The sequence below is a fragment of the Antrostomus carolinensis genome, unplaced genomic scaffold (assembly GCF_000700745.2).
Source record: "Antrostomus carolinensis isolate BGI_N321 unplaced genomic scaffold, ASM70074v2 scaffold48651, whole genome shotgun sequence".
In the NCBI taxonomy this organism is placed as follows: Eukaryota; Metazoa; Chordata; class Aves; order Caprimulgiformes; family Caprimulgidae; genus Antrostomus; species Antrostomus carolinensis.
Window position 1 is genome coordinate 941 of NW_010292955.1, and position 20,233 is coordinate 21,173.

At 39.0% G+C, this 20,233-nt stretch overlaps 1 protein-coding gene across 1 annotated transcript in view; it reads right to left on the reverse strand.

Annotated features, from left to right (window-relative positions):
• Positions 1–125: 125 nt before the first annotated feature.
• Positions 126–20,233, reverse strand: part of LOC104532034 (mitogen-activated protein kinase kinase kinase 20) — a 46,307-nt gene continuing 26,199 nt past the window's right edge. The window contains exons 3-9 of the mRNA XM_010177115.2: positions 17,534–17,635; positions 16,635–16,700; positions 15,624–15,652; positions 15,390–15,527; positions 9,218–9,304; positions 5,556–5,630; positions 126–236 (exon numbers count right to left, since the gene is read on the reverse strand). Of these exons, the coding sequence (XP_010175417.1) occupies positions 126–236; positions 5,556–5,630; positions 9,218–9,304; positions 15,390–15,527; positions 15,624–15,652; positions 16,635–16,700; positions 17,534–17,635 (608 nt within the window). The remainder of the gene's footprint in view (positions 237–5,555; positions 5,631–9,217; positions 9,305–15,389; positions 15,528–15,623; positions 15,653–16,634; positions 16,701–17,533; positions 17,636–20,233) is intronic.

A 20,233-nucleotide genomic window follows, 5' to 3' on the forward strand; every position in this document is an offset into this window, starting at 1 on the left:
TAAAAATACCTCAAGCACAATATTTTCTACCAGTACATCATCAGAGTCTGATGTCTTTCTGAAGAATAGGGACTCGCACCATTTCAAAAGTAAACCACATAATTTCACCTCGGGAGGAAGGACACTTACCTCCACTCTGCCTTGTTATGCAGGAATGAGTTACACTGGTCCGGAAGGTTGCTGTCATTTGACATAGATTCCAGGATTGAAATGATCTGCTTGAAAGATGGTCTTTTCTGAAGACAAAACCAAACCAAAACACAGCATTTGCAGTCATATACAACTAGTACTGTGTAAAATTATTTGCACGAATTTTTCAATTGAAAGATTGCAAGCAACAGAAACTGGGATGCTGGGATTCACAGCATCCTACAGGAGGACTGTAAATTTGTAAAAATTTGTTTCTTCCCATTGAAGAAAAGGTCAGTTTGGGAAAAGTCATGTAAGCTAGTAGGACTCGAGCCTTAGCTTAGTCTCCCATATCTACCAGTAAAACCTTTTGGTACTCAGTAAGAGCATTAAACAACATTAGTAGCATCAATAACCAACAAGATTCTTAATTCTAAAGAATAAAGATTTCCTGAAGCTAGGAAGGAAATTACTAACAAAAAGAGAAGGCAGACCCATTAGCAATTGGTAATTAGACAGATGGCCTTTTACAGGTAGTAACACAAACTCTTTAATATGTGAACAAGCTATTAGCTGCCCATCAAAAATGGGTTTCTGGCTGCAGTTCCTTTCTTGCAGAGAAGGACAGACTTTCCAGAAAAAGCTCAGCTCTCACCTAGCTACCTCAAGAGGAGCCGGGGAAGAAGTGAAGACTGAGGTGACATGAGGATGTCTCGCCTGTCAGCCGTGCCTGTGCTCTTCTGTCCTGGCCTCATTTACTGAGCTTTCTGTTCCTGGGCTCTCCATCCAGCACCCACTGTGCTCACTAGTCATGGAGAGCAGTTGAAACTTCTCTGTATTTTCTATTTTCCCCTTAGTTCCAAAAGGAAGCTATGAAGTAGGATAATGAAAACTGAAAAAGCCACAGTTAAATGTGTTTCTTGAAAGAGCGCCGACTCTGTTAGTCTGTTTGACAGACCCCAGACAAGGTTGAGACAAAAGGTTGAAACAAAATGTAGATACATAATAAGGGGATGATGCACATTCGCTCTCTATCGTGCCTCTAATTATACCATTTCTGCTAAAATTACAGATGCCGCAATTAAAACGTGCATTTTAATTTGGAAGCACAAAAACAATTAGGAACAATGCTGAGGTGTCTCTCCCAGGAAGATCCAAGTGATTTCCACATTATAAAAGAAAGACAATTTCTTTATTTTAAATGTCAAACAGCATGAAAAAGTGTCAAATGCATAACAAAAAAGGGAGACAGGCTCTCTTATACTGTAATGCTGCACTATTCGGCTGTAACTGGAGGCTTTGTCTGTCATTTTTTGGGCCATCTCCATGATTTCAGCAATGGGCAGCTGGATGAGCTATGCAGATTTTCTTTGCAACAGACAGTGCCTGCCCCAGCCGCCACGTGCTCACACAGTCTGGCCCCCAGCCCAACATCCACGGAGCAGCAACCTGGGCACGCCGAGCAGCATGGCAGCCGGTGGCTATTCCGCAGCACGTCGCTTGCAGTTGTTCTAGTCCCAGTGTGAAAACCCAGCAGAGTCCCCCTGCATTTACAGGGGGGCTGGGGAAGGCAGCAGTCGTCCCCCACCACGTGTGGTGTTGCTAGACCTACCAGGGCTGAGCAGACCCTTGGAACACACCCTGGAAGAGCACAAACCTCCCGGGTCAGGGAGCGTGCTGCACTGGGGTGTACACAGCACAGAATTCATCGCTGGCACCAAGTGGGACAGACAGCCCTGGTGCAGTTTTGGGGAAAGAGAACCTTCCAACAGTCCTCATGCCCTTCCTGTTGCTACAGCAGCATCTATTGTAACCACCCCAGGGTGTGTGAATTAAAGAGCCTCCCAAATAGTGCGGAAGCTGCCAGACAGGAGATCATGGCTGCCCACCAATACACCAGGGTACTGCTGCTGCTACGTACTGTCCAACGGATTGGCAGGTGTGTAATTTACCTTTACGAAACTAATTCTATTTTCAGGAAGAGATGAAGGGCAAACATCCCCATGCTGCATTAATTACAATATTTTATGGCTTATTTAGGATTCTTTTACAAAACATTTCCATGAGTTTTGCTTGCTCCTTTCTCGGGGGTATACTGGGAAGTAGAGAGCAGGGCTGGCGCTAAGTGAGCACAGTCAACACTACTATCAGGCCTTCCTGGAGTAACTGGAGTGGAGATAATGACAGAGAATGGGGCTTCTACAAAGGGTGGGTGAATGCACCGACTGACTGATTTGGGAGGAGCAGCAACACACATTCTTTGGGTCCTGCACTACAGGCAAAGTTGCTGCCAGGTTGCACAACTAGAGCTGGAAAGAATGCAGAGCCATCCACTACTGACAAAGCCCGTACATCTCTGGCTGTGCAATTGCAGTGAACCAGATACCCTACCAGCCTTGTAGCTGCCAGATTTACAGGTACCAGCTTTCCCTGGAGGTAAAGCTGACAGGATGACACAAACCTACACTGCCATGTGGGTTTTGTTGGTTCCTTTCCCATAGGCAAGGATAAATTCAGATGTAATAAATGCACTCTAAGTGCAGACTGATACCTTGGTTAAAACTGGCAAGAAGTGATTGTTGAAATCGGGAGCCCAAGCTGAGCAGCTTTTTTTAGAAAAAGTCTTATTTTCAGCAGATTAGCACTTTCTAGAAAGACAGGCAACATTCCTTCTAAGAGATTCTTAAAGTATCAAGGCATGAGTTGCCTTTGAAAATTGTTTCCCTTTATATCTGTGATGTCTCATACAAAAACCTTTAAAATGTATGCCCCTCTAGAAATAATTCTGGCTAATGTTTTCACTGTTTCCTTCCACTCAGTATTTCTTACTAAGCAGGTCTGCATAAAACCAAGATATTTAATCCATACAGCTTTCCTTTCTTGCTGCTTCTCTGTTCCCAGTTTTCTGAATTCCATTAAAATATTCAGTAATGTATAAACATCTTTGATGTTAAAGTGGGAATAAACTGAAGGAACAGATGAAATTAAAAGAACCACTCACCTGTGTTTCAAAAGCAAGTACCCCCAGTAAACAAAGGCATCAGTGATGAGCAACCTTGTTTGTACAATTATCTAGTACCCAAGCAAAAGCAGCTTGTGTGGTAGGGATTTTAACATGTGGAAGTAGTTATTTAAGATACTTAGTTACCACAGAGATTGTTCTTTAATAATTACTGACTTAAAGTAATTCCTAATTAACATTTTAGTAAAATACTTTGAACCCACTAGGCACTGTTTGTTTCAACTAGCATGGTTTAAACTGTATGAAGACCACCATTACAAATACCATGCGGAGCAATGCACTACAGACATTTTTCTCCACATATGAAGAAATTCTTAAGAATTCAAAGCAAAATTACTAACTCTGTCCATTCCATGAGGAGGTTATGGTGTGAGCAGTGTCTGACACAGCAGCTTCTCTGCAGCATCTCTCCAAGTGTATTCCTTAGCCCCAAGGTAAATGCACATACCTCTTTTCTCAGGGGTAAGCCACCTAAAGATACCTCATGCTTTCTGCAGGCTAAACGTATGCACGTTAGCAGTTGCTTTTGAGCAGCTGACATCCTCAAGCTCACCCCCGCCCGACCTTCAGTAACTTGTTCATGCACCGACTCTCTGATTTTCTAAAGCTAACCCTGGCAAAAAGGGAACATGACACAGAGCAGTATTTTAGAGGAGTGTGCTCCATCTTTTGGCTCATGCAGGCCACACAGCCTTTTATCAAGGCTTTTTGAGAGCTGTAAGTAGCGATTCTTTCCCAACACGTGACTAAGTCAGTCACACGCCCAGATTGTGACCAGAGATTACTCCATTTCAGTCACGTGAACAATGTATTTATAATTGTCTAACAGAAGAGAAGCTGCATGAAAAAAGTGTCAAAGAGCAGACCGTCAGAAAATCCTGTCTGACATGAGATTCACTCTTTGCACAATCAGCGACGTCTCTGGGAACAATGCTCCCAGGAACCAGGTGAACTGCTCTGCTCGTGCAGGCAGAATTCAGCCTGATGGTTGGACATCCCTCCTTTACAACATGCAGATCTACCCCTCTCCTTGAAAAACAGCAACAGCTTTCTGGACACTGAAATATGTGGCTAGAGCAAGATAGAGAGCAAGCTGATCTAGTATGTCCTGCAATTACAGAAAAGAAACTCCAGTAATTCTTATTCTGTGGCATTTGGTAGCAATGCTGATGCTTGGCAGTAGTTATTAAAGATATGTAGTTACCACTGGAAAGTGCTCTTCACTAATTACTAACCTAGAACTACAAGTAGACTGTTTAAAGTCTACTTGTAGATTCAAAGACTCAAAGCATTTTTCTCCTCTCCCTTCTGTGGAGAGGATAAAGAGGGAGACATTAGGGGAATGGCATTTAAATGGGTGTTCATGTGGAAACCACACACTGATGATGGATCTCAGGCTGCCAGATCCATTCTGTAGGAAAAGAACTCCTTGCTTAAAAAAAAAAAAGAAATCAAGAAGGGAAATTTCCTTTCTCATACTGCTCTTTTATGGCTACTCTGGTGATAACAAGTTCTAGCTTGAGAGCACCAAAGCAGAAAAATTCACCTTAGGATTAATCTTAGTCTCTCTGAAGTAGTAGCTAACTTTCTTATGAGATTAAAGGGAGAAAGTTCTTGCTGGTACCTTGAATTGAGAAAAAGAGCATCATTTCCTTTCCTTTCCTAGCCTTCTCTCTCTCAAATATCTTCATAGGCAAAGGAAATGGATGCTGATACTTGGTAATAATGCTGATGTGCCCACAGGCTCTTTCCAGCCAGGGGCAGATTAATAGTGACAATGGTCTGGCTCTTTAAGTTATATTTTTACTCTGTTTTCATGGTTAAACACTATATTACAGTACTTCTATTATTATATTTTTACAGTACAATCATTACGAAGATCATTATTCAAAGTCCTAAGGGAAACAATTAGAAAAGGTTTAACATTAATTTAGAATATGTTGCTGCTGGTCCTACCCACATTTTATAGATTAACTTATTCTTTACATGTTTTCAACACAAGGAAGGCATCAAAGTTGGACCTTGAAATAGATATATCATACATGATGCTCACATACATCCAGGTAAGATTAGCTATGAACTATGGAAAGAAAATAGAAAATAACAATTTTTCAATTGCTCCAAAACGGCTACATTCTTGCCATCTCACCCTATTTACAGGCATTGTCTTGAGTAGTGTAATAACTCTTGATTAAAAGCGAAAGAGAGATACTTCAGTATAAATATGTAAACACATTAAAAAAAGACTGTCTCAGCTATATTTGTGAAGAAATGTGTCTGCTAGCGTGCAACCATGGTGTTAGTTGGGACTTGTCCCCCAAAGAAACACTAACACACTGTAGCAAAACAAGCTGGGGAAGTGGGGTGGGGTGGTGGTATAGATATCGAACACAAATTAAATTACCTTTGAATCAGCATCCCAACATTGGTGCATCAGTTCTGCAAAACTTGTGGGACAGCTGCTTGGAATGGTTAATCTCTAAAGGAGAAAGAATGTACCAGTCATTGGAAGTATTTCCCTTTAAACTGCTACTAACAGATTTCCTATAAAAGCAATGCAATTAAAAGAAGTAAAACACACTCTTCTTTCTTTTAAATGCAATATAAAACTGAGGACTGACATATTAAAAAGAAAAATCAAAACTACTAACACTAGCAAGACGAGACCTATAAAGAAGGAATAGAACAAATGCACAAATGGAGTTGCTTAAGAAAGCTTAGAGACAGAGACAAGGAAGTAAAAACAAGGCAAACAACTATTAAAAGTAAAACATAGTAGTTTGTGCAGGTTACTGCATGGTATTCGAAGATGCTTGTTGAGATAGGTATAATGTACAGCATGCCTTAATTCCTTTCTCTCACACAGATGATTCAGCTGTACAATACTACAATCAGTTTTGATACAACAAATGGCTGAAATATAGATTACATTAACTGAGTTAAAAAGAGTTAAGTGAAGCTCTACATGACACAAGAGACGTTTCATGAGCCTGTGGTCAGAAGGATTAATGAGGACATGCAGATCTCTGAGAGCACTCACAGAGCACAGTGAACTCATATAAATATTTCCTGATGACTGAAGACAAGGAGTTGCTGGTTATAGCCCAGACCACTGACTACAGAGAGTTAGTTTGAAGCTTATTTGGTTTCCTTTGCAGAGAGTTTTAAACCATGAAAAGATTCCCTCAGTCAGTCTTAGAGGACTTTTAGCTTCAAGACTCTGCCTCCACACTGGAAAGCCTAGAAGTAAATCATGGATTTACACACCCAGATACCAAAGCCTCTCCAGTTGAGATTAAACATGCATCCCAACAACATTACACATATAAGGATATCCCTCTGCTCTCACTAAGGCAGTTAACTGACTTCAGATGTTTCATAATCAATTAAAAAAAATGTAGATAAAAAACCAGTCTCAGTAAAAATGCACCCAAATATAAGAGGGATCAAGGTGGAAAAAGGGTTCCCTGTTCTGTAACAGGTGAGAAACAGGTATTACAGTCCTGTTCAGACCAACCTGCCAGGAAGACCCTTTGGTCTGTCCTACTCCTGGTACTCCGGAAGCAAAGCAGAGCAAGTTGTGTCAATTTGTACCATTATATTACTGCAGTGTGACCTGCAAAGCCTTACAAGCCACAGCAGCCAAAGTAAGAGTTAACAAATTCTGCTGCACAAGTATTTGAACACCATGAAAACTGGAAACATGAGATGCACAGCCAGGCACTGCAGGAGTATGATTACTAAAATAATGTAATACCTTAAGGTGCAAAGCTTTCTGTGCAAGAAATACACAGAAATTTGCACAATGCATAAACAAATTGTACTGGTGCTTGATCTCTGGTTGAGTCATTAGCCTAAAAATACACTGGCTAGTCTTGCTACAGTATTTGTCTGTTTGTAACCCTCACTGTTCCAGGAGGTGGAAAATGAGTTGCACTCACCATTCATATGTCTCACTTGTGCAGAATGTTATCTGCCATGTATTATAGAGGTAGCAGGTTCCAAAATTGTCATACTACAATAACGATGACGTTTCTCAGTGGTAATTTATTATGAGATTACACCTAGCATAATTTGAACTGTCATGTTTTTCTTTTCTGGATTAAAAAAATATATAATTATATACAAACTACCAGAATAAAAAGAACATTGTGAAACTAAGCAGAGAGTTGAAAAAGACCCATACAGAATCATTAAAATCCACTTCATTTGTTGGGCTCAGGCTTTGCAAAGAGGGATTTTTCACCCTACGCAATCATGCTTTGGCCTCAGTCCCACACCAATTTCAACAGGAGACTTGCAGTGCAAAAAATGAAGGACTGGCTCAACAGTGATTCAGTTCTGTTGTGAACTGGAAAAAGGAAGCCCCATTGATGTCAACAGATTGAACTGAGAGCAGAACCTGACCCGCACACTTGCTTTGGGACAGAGAAACTATGAAGAAAAGTAGCACAAGCTGACTTTTGCAAGGCTTATGCTGGGCATGTTCCCTAAGTCATGGCCAGAAAAAATAAAAACTATGTAAGCAAGTGCTAATGCCCTCTAAGCTCCTTGGCACCCTTCCAAAGAAGATGGTAGCAACAGGCTAGTGGTACCTGGCAGACAAACAGCTGGCTCTGAACATGTCACCCCTTAGGTTTCTTCAGCCATGAGTAAAATAGTCGTCATGTCTACATTTTGTTCATACTGTATTTTACACTGTTCCTTGCTCTTGAAAACTGTACAGAAATGTGTGTTGTACCCTCTGACATCTTTCAGCACATGACTACATCTCTTTGCAACATTCCCAAGGCCACTCTGTACAACTTACATAAAACTGCACATACTAGACATAGGAATGCAATACTGTTCATAGAAGGCTTTATGGTTCCTCCTTCAAACTCATGTATGAGGCTTTTCCTTAACTAGGAGAAAGAGTCTGTGCCTCTTGTTCTAATAAATGCTGTAGAAGACCACGGTCTTTAGCTTCACACCATTAATGCAGCATTTCCAACTAATTGGTATATCACAGTACCACTCACTGGAATTAATCCAGTCCTCAAATAGAAGAAAAAAAGAGAGGGGGAAAAAAAACATCAACAAAAAATATTAAACTAAGAGGAGGAAACCTAACTCCTCTGTTTAACTCTGAGGCATTTTGAGAAACAGTTTATGTAGAATAATAGGAATCTGTACTGTACAGCCACTGCCTTGCCATTGTAATGTTTCCCAAGCTTCCACTGTGTCTAGATAGAGGAGGTTTCATCTTTGTGGAGGATTTCCATGCTTGTCTGTGTGTGGTACAGTCACAACTTTAAATGTTTTTTAAATGTAGTTACTGTCTTTGATATCAAGGGACTATGTGTTCAGATATACGCTCACATGCCCAACTAACTGAAAGCCTCAATTTGTGAGAAGAAGAAAAGCGAGGCTGGGGACACTGTACAAACGGTGTTTACACCACTGAAGTGCTTTTGAAATGGAAAGACTCTGCATGAGGAGGCTTGCAGCTATGCCACAGCCTTGCCGATACCAGTGAGGAGCTCATCTTCAATGTAGTGTTGAACGTAGGTGGCAAAACTGTAATTTCTCTCTTTTTTTAAAACTATTTTTCTTCTTTTATTTTTGAAATTTTCATCTAAGCGGCAGTTTCTTGTACTATAGTGACTCCTGCTGGGAGAGTTAAGTTGAAGTAGCTGAAGGTCTCTTACAGATATATCAACTCCCGGCCAGTAAAAAGATGTCCTAAACGCAGGAGATGGAGTTAAACTGTTCCCCTACCTTGGACGCAATGGCTTCTTTCATCACTAAGAACAAACCCCTAGGTTTTACAATTGAGACTGAGAAACTAGTACAGTACTTGTACAATTTTTGATCTACAGCATCACGACGTGAAGCTGCAACAATTAGATGTAAAGGGTCCATTCATGAGGAATAACATCACTTTGACCCTTTGTGTTAGCTCCTACTGCTAATCTTTCCATACGCGTGAACTTACTTTCAATTTGAAGAAGATGAAAAAGTCTTTTGCAAAACCCCAATACTGTTTTCTGATCTATGTACCTGAATGTAGAAACGTAGTCTTACCTCGTTTTTTTCCACTACAAGCCAAGCTACTTGTAATCCTTCCAAGCCTTTAAAGGGGACCTCCCTTGTTAGCATCTCCCAGAGAACCTGGAACAGAAAAAGAGAAAAGAATTTTTATTTCTGTACTTTGTATTTTAAATACATTATTAAACCTTGATACAGCACTATTCTGTATCCAATTATCAGGCAACCATTTTCCATTTGCAGGAACTTGGACCAGTGTTTGTGTGCAAGATCCTCTCACTAAATTAATTTGAATGCTTCTGCTTTTTCCTCTACAGAAAAGCCCAGATGAAAAACTGGGTTGTGTGGGGTCTAATGCCTGCAATTTTGTGAAAGCCATGGAAAATGCTTTTTACACTTTCTTTTTACACTATAAAGTTCACATTTGGCAGTTGAGACCTGGGAAGACAGTGAACTCCTCCTCTACTTCTCAGCCCCAACTAGACACATCTTCACTTTGTAGTCATTTTGCATTTAAAAATATTTCTATATGATTGCAACTAGTGCTTCTCAGTAGTCAGAATATGATCCAAAAGGTATTTTGCTCCTATGATACACCTATGAAAATATTAAATATAATTTTGTAAGCAAAATTGTAATTATTTATCTCCAAGTATGTGATTATGTTAAACCAAACAATATACAGCATACAGAAAATTATCCTGTTCTCCTTGGTATTTTATAGATGCACTGTCCTTAGATATAGAAAGATCTCCCAATTTCATATGCTTTTAGCATTTTGTTAACACAGTACCTGAGAATCTAAGTCACTCTGGCATCTTTGACATCACCAAAAAGGCTTCAAGTCAATGAATCCAACTTGCTTTTTTGCCTTTGGGACTACATACTGGAGTTCAATCAAATTAACAGGCACTTTGTATCAACACTTGTCTATGTCTTTTTTTTTTGTCTTTTTTTTTCCCTTTTTTTTTTTTCTAAATCAAAACCTTTATATACATATCTTGTTACAAATACCTACATAAAAACTTTTTATTCTGCTCATATACCAAGTACATCAACAGAAAAGACATAATTTATGTAGGATCTGACAAATGCATTAAGATCCTTATGCAAGTCTCTATATCCTCCCTATTGGGGTTAGTACCCAGGCTTATTCCAGCTACATTGTTTTGAATGGATTCTGGCCAGCTATGAAGGTAATTACAAAGAAAATGCGAGAATATTGGCAGATGCTGCTCAAGCAGAAAAAAAAATGTACTGAAGCAGAGTTGGGCCTTTAATCAAATGAACAGGGTACCACATCAATAGACCTATTTGAATAATTCTGCTTGAGTCAGAAGACTGATTAGTAAAGGTAAGGGTATCTTAAATAAAGAGATAGTTTTCCTGAGAATAAGAAATATATGGGGGAAGCTATAATAGAGGTATTCAACTCTCCTGTTTGTCTCAATTAATTCCGTTTAGAGGGAAAAAAAAAAGGCATCTCAGTTTGTAATTTCAATTATCACCTCTCTACTGGTAGAGAAGGAAATTTAACTGTGAGAGAAGGAAATAATTTAGCAGTCCCATGTACTTCAGACAAGCAAAGCAGCGTACAAAACAGCCAGTTTAAAACAAAAGCCCCTGGACCAAATCAAACATGCAGTTGAGCAGCCTTGCAGAACCACCTCATCTGTATGGCTGTACCAGGAAACCACAGAGAAACTCAAGTCTGGACATCAGACAGAGCAATATCTAAATACATCTTCCAAGTAAAGAACATAATGAAATGCCTGTTAAACATTTCCAAGAGCCTTGAGCAGGAAAACTCTATTGCTCTGCTACCTTTCTTTCAGAAGACTGTAAATTGTAAGGGATGTTTTGTTTCACTCAAGCACATAAGTTTGTGCAGAACGTTTTGCACTGAATTCCTCTATCATGACACCTTTAGTGTTTATTTCCACTGCCTTCCTAAAGTAACAGTGCTAGCTTAAAACACTTCAAGACTGCACATAACTCAAGAGAAAAACAGTCATCCGACACAAAATGAAAAATTTATCTTCAAGCCTTATTTTTTACTAATAGTAGAAGAAAGTAAAAGATACAAAAGTGGGATGTCAGAAATCCTTGCATTTATTTACACAGGTTTAGAAAATATTCTAACAGTGCAAATTTCATGTTCAGGCCAATGGTGTGTAGATAAAGCCTTTCCTTCCAATGGTAACATGTCTCTGTCTTCCATTTCATAGGAGCTTCAACCCCATCTCATGAATTAGCTACCCTGAACCATCAGCTATGGTGAATGATTGCATTATCAGTCTTTCAAAAAGCAGCAAATAGGCATCTTTTGCATTCCAATTTGTTTCTTCCTGTCCCCAGGGTCATTCAGCAGCAGAGAAAGCACCTCAACCTGACTTACCCCGGGCTCTTTATTGCAAGATACACTCTGTCCATTTTCAGAACTGGCTCCCCAGCTCACCTCATATGGAAACCAATCTGTCTTCCATTTCTGGTGTAATTTACTTGATACTGACATGGTTCACTTCCCCTCCCATCTCTGATGGTGAGGATCACCTGCTTTCCTGATCACATAGCATCTCTGTGGTGACGGACAGCAGGTGCTCACAGAGAAACAGCCAAGCTAGACACAATGACTGAAAACAAAGCAAGATCATTGAATGTAGTGGTCTGTAAGCTGTGGCCTCTGAAGATATCGGGCTCTTCTTTGCATTCAGAGAAACAGAAAAGACAGACAAATGTATGATTGTTCATCCTATACATGAATCTGAGAATAAAAATTATATGATCTTCAGAAAAAACTCACACACTTACTTCTGTCAGCTCAGCTGTGCATTTCAATTCTTATCCTCTCAACTATGTGACAATAACCAAAAGGGAAAAAAAACCTCCACAAAACAACAAAACCCTCACATCCCCACCCCAGTGCAAACCTAACAAAGATTCAAAGTGCCATACAGGATAGGGAACATTCAAATTAGTAATTTGAGAAAAAGCAAACACTCTGAATATCTGCACTGGAGAAAAAAAAAGTTTTCTCTTGGTAGGAAAGTGTTCACAGATGAGGATGAGGAGCCACAATTAGCAGAAATACAGCATGAGCAGAAAGTGTTGCTCTCTTAGAGGTACTGCCCTTAGGCATGAAAATTAGGTCAGTCTTCTCTGCACTGATCCAACTGGAAGTTAAAGATCTCATAATTCTTTTCAAAAAGAGTAAGGGATAACCCCTGGAGCTGGCCAACATTCCCTCTATAAATAACATATGTTCTCATAGCTAAAGCAATGTATGAACTATTGCTAGGAGCATAACAGCTGCTACATTTAACAGCAGTCTCTGAGCTACCAATAGCTAATTAATGGCTTTACTTTTTTTGTTCTTGTGTTAAAATAATTCAGCTACATTGCATAAGCTTTCTATGATTAAACACATTTATACTGAGACATTAAGACACACTGCAGTGCACCACAAACAATTTTTCCAGGATAACATATTCCAAGCTTGTATCTTCATGATTTCAAAACAGCTTTTAGAATGAACACTGCCATTCCACATATACTTTCATATCTGGAAGAGAAGTAAGGAATCCTTTCTGAGCAACACACACAATGACATGTAAGTCAATTTCTTGTTACAAATGTTGATCATTTGTAACACTTGGTATCTGTTTAGAGTATGGATTTGGAAATGGATTAGAAAAGAGAATCACAGCATGGCTGAAGGACAGTGCAAGATCTGTCTTTGTGTTGTAACAAGTCTCCTGGAACATTTAGCTTTAACATTTCATTGCAGTATTTTAAATTACTTACTCTATATCTCAAAGAGAATATATGGACCTGTTTAACCATCCATGAAAAGCGGGACAAACTAATCTGAATGTTAGCTATAAACATGTATGCAACTGGTCACAAAGGGGAAAATTCATTTCAGCTGAGGAACAACTCAGACCTATAATGCTGCAGAAAGACTTTCACACTTTATGGAAAAAAGCTCTCACACATCTTCAGCAGAATATTTAAAATCACAGACTGGTTTGTAGAAAGAAGAGCCAGTCAGGAAAAAAGAATATCAGAAAATAAATTAAAGAAAACAATGGGGAAGGCAACAAATATTGCAAACAGAGTATCTATTCCTAGCATCTTATCAGTTTACATTTGAAAGGATTCTGTTCTTTGTTAACAGGACTTTAACTGAAGAAAAGCAGATTTGTGTCTCTAGCACAACAGCTGCTGGCAAGTGTTAGGCTTTGAAAAGAGAATCTTTAAATTTTGTTTTTATAGACAATAATAATTTGAAGAGACAAAAATACCCTTTCTAAGATTTTTTGTTTTCAGTCTCCTAGCTAATTCTCTGATAGTCTAACACTTATTATAGGGAGATTCCAACTTTCAATGTTATATTTGGACAATTTCTTGCTGGTATAACCCCATTATGTCAGTAATTTCATCAACAGAGAACGTGGGCCACTGCCACTCTTCATTTCTACCCCTATATCTCCTCTGAAAATGATGGTGTTCCAAGATTGGAGTTATAAAAAGACAAAATCATTCCTAAGTGCTTATGAATTCGTAAGCTTCAACCCACAGTAGAACACGTTAGCCCAAAACCAATATATTAAAAGATGTGGGTCAAATATTATTAGGTATACTAAAGTAGCACTATACACCCATAACCACATTAAAATATTCTAGTAACACTGAATTGTTTTCATACAGAGGGTAGTTGAGTTTCACCTCCAAGCAAACTGTCAAAGGAGATTTACTTTTTGGACATGGAAAAACAAATTACGTGCAACTTACTGTTCCCAATACTCTGTTTTGACATAATAAGATATTAAACAATTTCTTACCTTCTCCCACTTCTAGAATGTTACTTGAAGTCAATTCACACCAAGATGACTATGTGAGCAGTTTGAACTATAAGACCATGTTTTGAATTTCTCCTCTAACATTTTTGCTTTGTTTTGAAACTGGAATGTTTCCCTTCAGTGGATAATATGTGATTGCTTCCAGTAACAGTTTACATTAACATTTACATTTGTGAGCTTATATTCTCTTACTGTTTGTGACTAGTTCAGTTAAGCAAGCAAGGATTCTGAATCTGCCAATACAGGCTTTTCTCCCTCTTTGCAAACCTTCAACTTTTCATTTGTAAGTGACATCACATATATTTCTCATATTCTCTTCACTATAAACAACTGTTCAGCAAAAAGTTTAAGTAATTTTCCATCGGGACATCAACTTAGCTGTGTATAGCCATGGTGCTAGCTTAAAACCATAGTGCCTCCCTCACATCTATCTCCTCCCATCTCTCAAAGAGAGAGGCAATACTTGACAGATACTGAGAGAGTTCCCCATTCTGCCACCCACTGTTAAAGCCAAAACCAAAAACGGTTAATACACAGATATGCACGGAAACTGCAACCCCACTTCCTTTCCTTTTTTCCCCAAAGTATTCATTACTATTCTGCCAGAGAAAGGCTACCGGCCTAGGCATACAATTGGTCTGACCAGTAGGGGTATTTCTAGCCTATTTTGTATTGCAGAGCAAAATCAAATTAGAGTTTAACTGTGGACAGAGTAAAATACTCCACATTACTGTAACTGCAAACCCAAAATTCTGATGAACTGTAACTGATTGTTCACCCTTCAGAAAAATGGCAAAGCCATGCTGGCCTTTTCTATATTTTTAGATGGGGCCTCTACCTCCACAAGAGGTACAGTCTCTAGTCTCACAGCTAATTATAGCAGTGTCTTTTAAACAATTAAGCATGGAGAAGTGCCTTAGTTTTCACTATAAAATCAGTGACACTCCATTTTATGGAAAGTGAGATCCAAATCAGTTCATTCTGTTCTACACCTATTGCAACACAATCTTCTTCTCTTCTGTTTTTATTAAAAAACACAAGCAGAGATTCATGATGTAGATTGTTCAGTGGCTCCTGTTATCCTTTCAGACATATGCCGAATACTTGTGGTAAAGCATGCGCTTCCCACACTGGCATGCTGCTAATCTAATCAGATAATGATCTTACTAAACATGCAAGACACTGTTCTTCCTATAATTTTCAAACATGTAATTATAAATTATGGGTCAGTCTTGAGAGAGTGATATTTTTTGTTGTCCTTATTTAGAATTGTTGTTCTTACATCACATAAATTCTGTTACACTAGAGATCTGTTACACACACATGGGGAAATGAGAGGCACTCACCACTCCGTATGAGTATGTGTCACATGTTTCAGACACTGGGAGACTTTGGATAACTTCTGGGGCCATCCATGGAAAAGTGCCCACTAATGACATGTGTGTTGTATGGGAGTGGAACCTCGAGGCACCAAAATCACAGATCTGGCAAAAATAAATAAAAAATAAACAGATATTAAGACTATCAACCTCATTCATTAAACAGCAGCATCTCTCTACAAATAATTAAAGTGTTCATACCTTTAACACGCCATCAGCAGCTATAACAACTGAAAATGAAAAAACAATAGTTTACAAGAATGCTATTATGAACAAACACAGTACATTTTCACAGCAAAAGACTTTGCATTTTATCAAGAAAAATGATCCTATGATGAGCCAGCACCTGAGCATGCACACATGCATGATCATCCTGGTTTCTCTGAGAAGCTTTAGAGAAGATCTGCCGAACACCTGGAAGCCTCTGAACAAACGCAAACTTTCAGGCATTACTGAGTTCAAAGACAGTAACACAACTATAGCTAAAATACAGATAAACTCCATTCTCCCTAATGTGGTTAGGCTTAACAAGAAGCTCTCTGAAAGATTCATTAATAAAAGGAGAAAACTTAGAACTGAGGTGCAATCTACACTCTTCTTCACTATCATCTCCCTGTGTGTATTATTAAAATCCGTGTCCCTCTCACTCCACTACTAGTTTTGAAAGTTTCAGTTAAAAGGCAACATTCAGCAAATTTCATAAATGGTCTTCAACGGCAAAGTACAGACTAACCAGTGCAGCTCCACACTGAGTGCATATTACTCAAAAGCATGAATATCTGTCAAACCTGAAAACAGGCCACAGTAAAGACAAGATTTTCAGAAAAGAAATAACAGGCCTTATCCTTATAGTGTCTGGTGTCTGTCAGCCTTTCCTGGTACTCAACCTTTCCAAATAGAAAAAGGAAGTGAGGAGTGTCCAGGCAATGTCTGACAGCTGATAAGATGGGTACAATCACAGTCAGTAAGACACAACTTGAAAGAGCCCTCCACAGCGCTCTAAATGATGCCAGGGACTCTAACAAAGCTCAGACAGGCTCAGGATGGGGAGGAGGGAACAGGCTCTTCTGTGCCTCAACAACTCCTAGTGCAGCTTGATGACAGCCAAGACATTAGTTAGTTCTGCATGTTCACAAAGCTCAGGTACAGATGTAAATGCCACATTAACAGGTAACAGCAAACGCAGAGTGTTTCAGTGTTTTGCTACTTTACCATTCCTGGACTTCAGATCCCTGTGGATTACTTTGACTGGAGCTTCCATGTGTAAATAGTGCATTCCTACACAAAACAAGGGAACAATCTGGTAAGGCAAGCTGAGCATGGTCATCACCTATCAGCAGTCATGTTTTCTGGCTCCCATTAATTGTCCTCATTATGATTTTGCATACCTGTTTGCCGTATTAATATGCTGCAGGAGAAGCAAAGCTTTCCCTAACTACTTTGCGTGAAAAACACCGAGTAAAGCTCATGTATCTCTCAGAGTGTCTATATGGGTATGTTAATGCTTTTTAATGTCATATTTAGTTATGACATAGAAATGTCATATTTCTCTAAGGTGTTGTCTACACAAGGATGCCAAGATATGAGTTTACTATTCATTCATTAGTTTACACTAATTCTTGTGTGGTCATAGAGAACACAAAGGAAAAAACAGCTTGTTCTGCATTACTATTTGGAGAATTTCAGTATGTTTACTGAGAATAAGCCCTTAGCTTCTTTAAATGTCCCAATTCAAATAAAATACAAGGATAATTATGCACTTTACCTCATAATTACTCTACATCTGAAAAATTATACTCTTGGGACTTAGGGGCAAACCAGAAGTAAAACTGGCTCATAGAAGCCATTTTCACTCCAGAAATTATTTTGGATTCATAACAACCAAGGAACATATTAAAAAGCACAGTGAATGAGGTGTCTTTTTTTTTCTTTTTTTTTTTTTCTTTTTTTTTTTACGTTTGGGGGTTTTTTGTTGTTGTTTTGTTTGGGGCTTTTTTTACAACTTGAATAAGGAAGTAGAGGAAGGCTTTCCTGACTTCATAGGTAAAGTATGTCCTGCTGTACACTTTGTTGGCTGTGTAGGACAGTAATGCACCACTCATCTTGCTTACCTTTAGCTATATCAGTTGCCCAGGTCATGATATGATCCATATCCATCTCTTCACTTTTGTTACTATTAATGTAATCAAAGAGTGAGCCGGCAGAAGCATACTCTGTTAAAAAAACCAACAACAAACAAAGTAATTTTAAAACATTGGACCTAAACTGAAAGAACTTTGCCAGTTGCAGAAAGCAGTCAACCTCTCGCTTAATGACAAAGAATTTGGGTTCACCAGCCAGTATTAGTAGCACAGTAGGAGAGCGGTAGTTTGTTCTGATTATCCCAACACAGACATAATCTACTGCTAAAGATTAAAAACCTAATAAAATCATGTATAGCAGGCATTAAAATGAAAAGACATTAGAGAGATTTGGCATCAAGAAAACTCAGGCAAAGCAGTTCAAATTCTAGAGTAAAAGGTTCTGGATGTTCCTTGTTCAGGATACTTTTTCTTAACTTCTCTCAACTACACCTACAGAAATACACAGCAGGATTATAGGGGTACAAACAAGGGCTTTTTTGGCACGCTGGTGTTTGCAAGTGTGACAGATGGAATCCAATCTGACTGTCAGAGCTTGTGGGGCTGAGAGCTGGAATAACAAGCTAGTTACTCCTACATGCATTTAAGTGTGAAATTGGAGACAACAGAAATTTCCACAGTGCCACTTTTATATAACTTACGTATTTAAACAGTGAATTTGCTGCTCCTGATCAGAAGAGCAGTTAATGGATTAGTTTGGTGGTATCAGATCCTCCTTATTGTTTCAAAAGAGAATATTCCCCACTGGTAAGCACTACTGCATATAAATGTTGTCTCATAACAAAGGATTTTTTTTTTTTTTTAATAAAACTAGATGTTAAATATATAATGTTCTGTTAGGAAGAAAGGGTTTGCAAGTAGAAAGGGAAATTGTAATTTTATTTTCCTATTTCCCCATGGAGGAACAGAGTAGCAGATTAAATAATTTGTTCATGAAAAAATATAAGGATGAAACTAGAGGTCTAACCCTGAGGTAAGCAGGCCAGACTTCCATGTGCCACAGGTTGTGTTCAGAAGTCTAAAGGCTGTACCTGCTCTGCTCAGTATTTATTAAATAAGCTTTTTGCTTATTTAGTATTCATTCACGTTCCATTGTAAACACAACAGGAGGTTTGTGAGTTAAAGCAGCTGATACATTTTCCTCTATCTGGTTACCAAGACAGAGTGGGCACATCCCAGTGCACAAAGACCAGGGGTTACAAGGATCAACTTCAAGCCTTTTGTCCCTCTCTCCCAAGGCTATTAAGCATGCTTCTTGAGCAAAATTTAAAACCTGCTTACAAGACTCACAAAATCTTCATACATAAGGTGGCAAAACCAGCCAGTATATAATTAAAATGCTTAATTTCAGCCATTTCAAAGCAGCCACAAAATCATTCCCTCTAAAACTACATCAAATATCTCCAAATTGCTGTTAATAATATTAATCAATGAATGATACATGATAGGCTAAATGCATTTAAAAAAACCCAAAAACAAGAACCAAAAACGTTGCTCCTCATCAAGGAAATCAAAACCACTGGAAGATGGCTGCCTGGGGAAGGAAACTCTGGGACAAGAATGAATCTGCAGCCTAGAACACAGCAGGCCATAGGAGAAGATTCTAGCACTAAACGAAAGCAAAGAGTGAGAAAATAGGAAGTCCCTTGAAAGTAAACACTCAAATAGCAAGTTAGTTTTGGATCATTACTGCAGGACCTCCCACTGAAAGGAGCCTCTGTGGGAGACAGAAGTGCTGCTTCCGAAGTCACCGAAAGAGGAGTAAGCTGCTGACCTGCACATTTCCTCAATTAAAACATAAGCTTTTTTTACCCATGATGTCATCATCTGTCTTATAAATGGATTCTTCAGGAATAGGTTGGCCACATGCTTTGCATGCCTTCACAATGCATAATTTGATCCACCAGGGTCAGGGACAACTCAGCTCCCTGAGCCCTTTGCCACTCTGTGTGAACAGAGGCAAGCAAGCTTCAATCAACAAAGCTCGATCCTTTAGTATTTCTTCTGCATATTTATTGTGCCAAAGGTTTTTACCAGGAGCTAATGGATTTCTAAATCATATTATGAGGATAATTTTCTGTCAACAATGGAAAAGAGGTATTTGCTTTAGGAAGAAAAGCTCTGAATGCCCGACTGGACCCACCCTGTGATGGGCTGTGGGATACACCGTATGTTTCTGTGCAGATGAGGGGCACGAGCTCCGAGAATGTTCTGGAGGAAGTCATTTGTGGTCAAAACCAGATTGGAAAGCTAGGCATTGAGACTGCTGTTAAGAGAGAGAGTAAGTGACATCCAGAATGATGTGATCCATGTTAGCACCTTGCTGGGCAGGATGATCAGTTATAACACTGTTTTGACTGCAGATGTAGCCTTTCTCGGAGAACTCTTTGACAATCCCACATAAGACATTACACGCAGCTAATGCTCAGTACATGCCAATGCTTGGCTGAATGCCCTCATCTCCATCACTCTGAAGAAACATTAGTTTTTCAGGATTTCTTCTTGTTTGGGATTTTCCCCTGACGAGAAATGGATCTCTGACTAAACGCAGGATTAAGTCTGCAGCACTGAAGAGTGTCCAGAAGGTCATGGAGTGAAAATCCCTCTAAAAGATATTTTAGGTGTAATTAACATTTCTTTTCTCAGTTGCCATTCTCTTATTTGAAAATG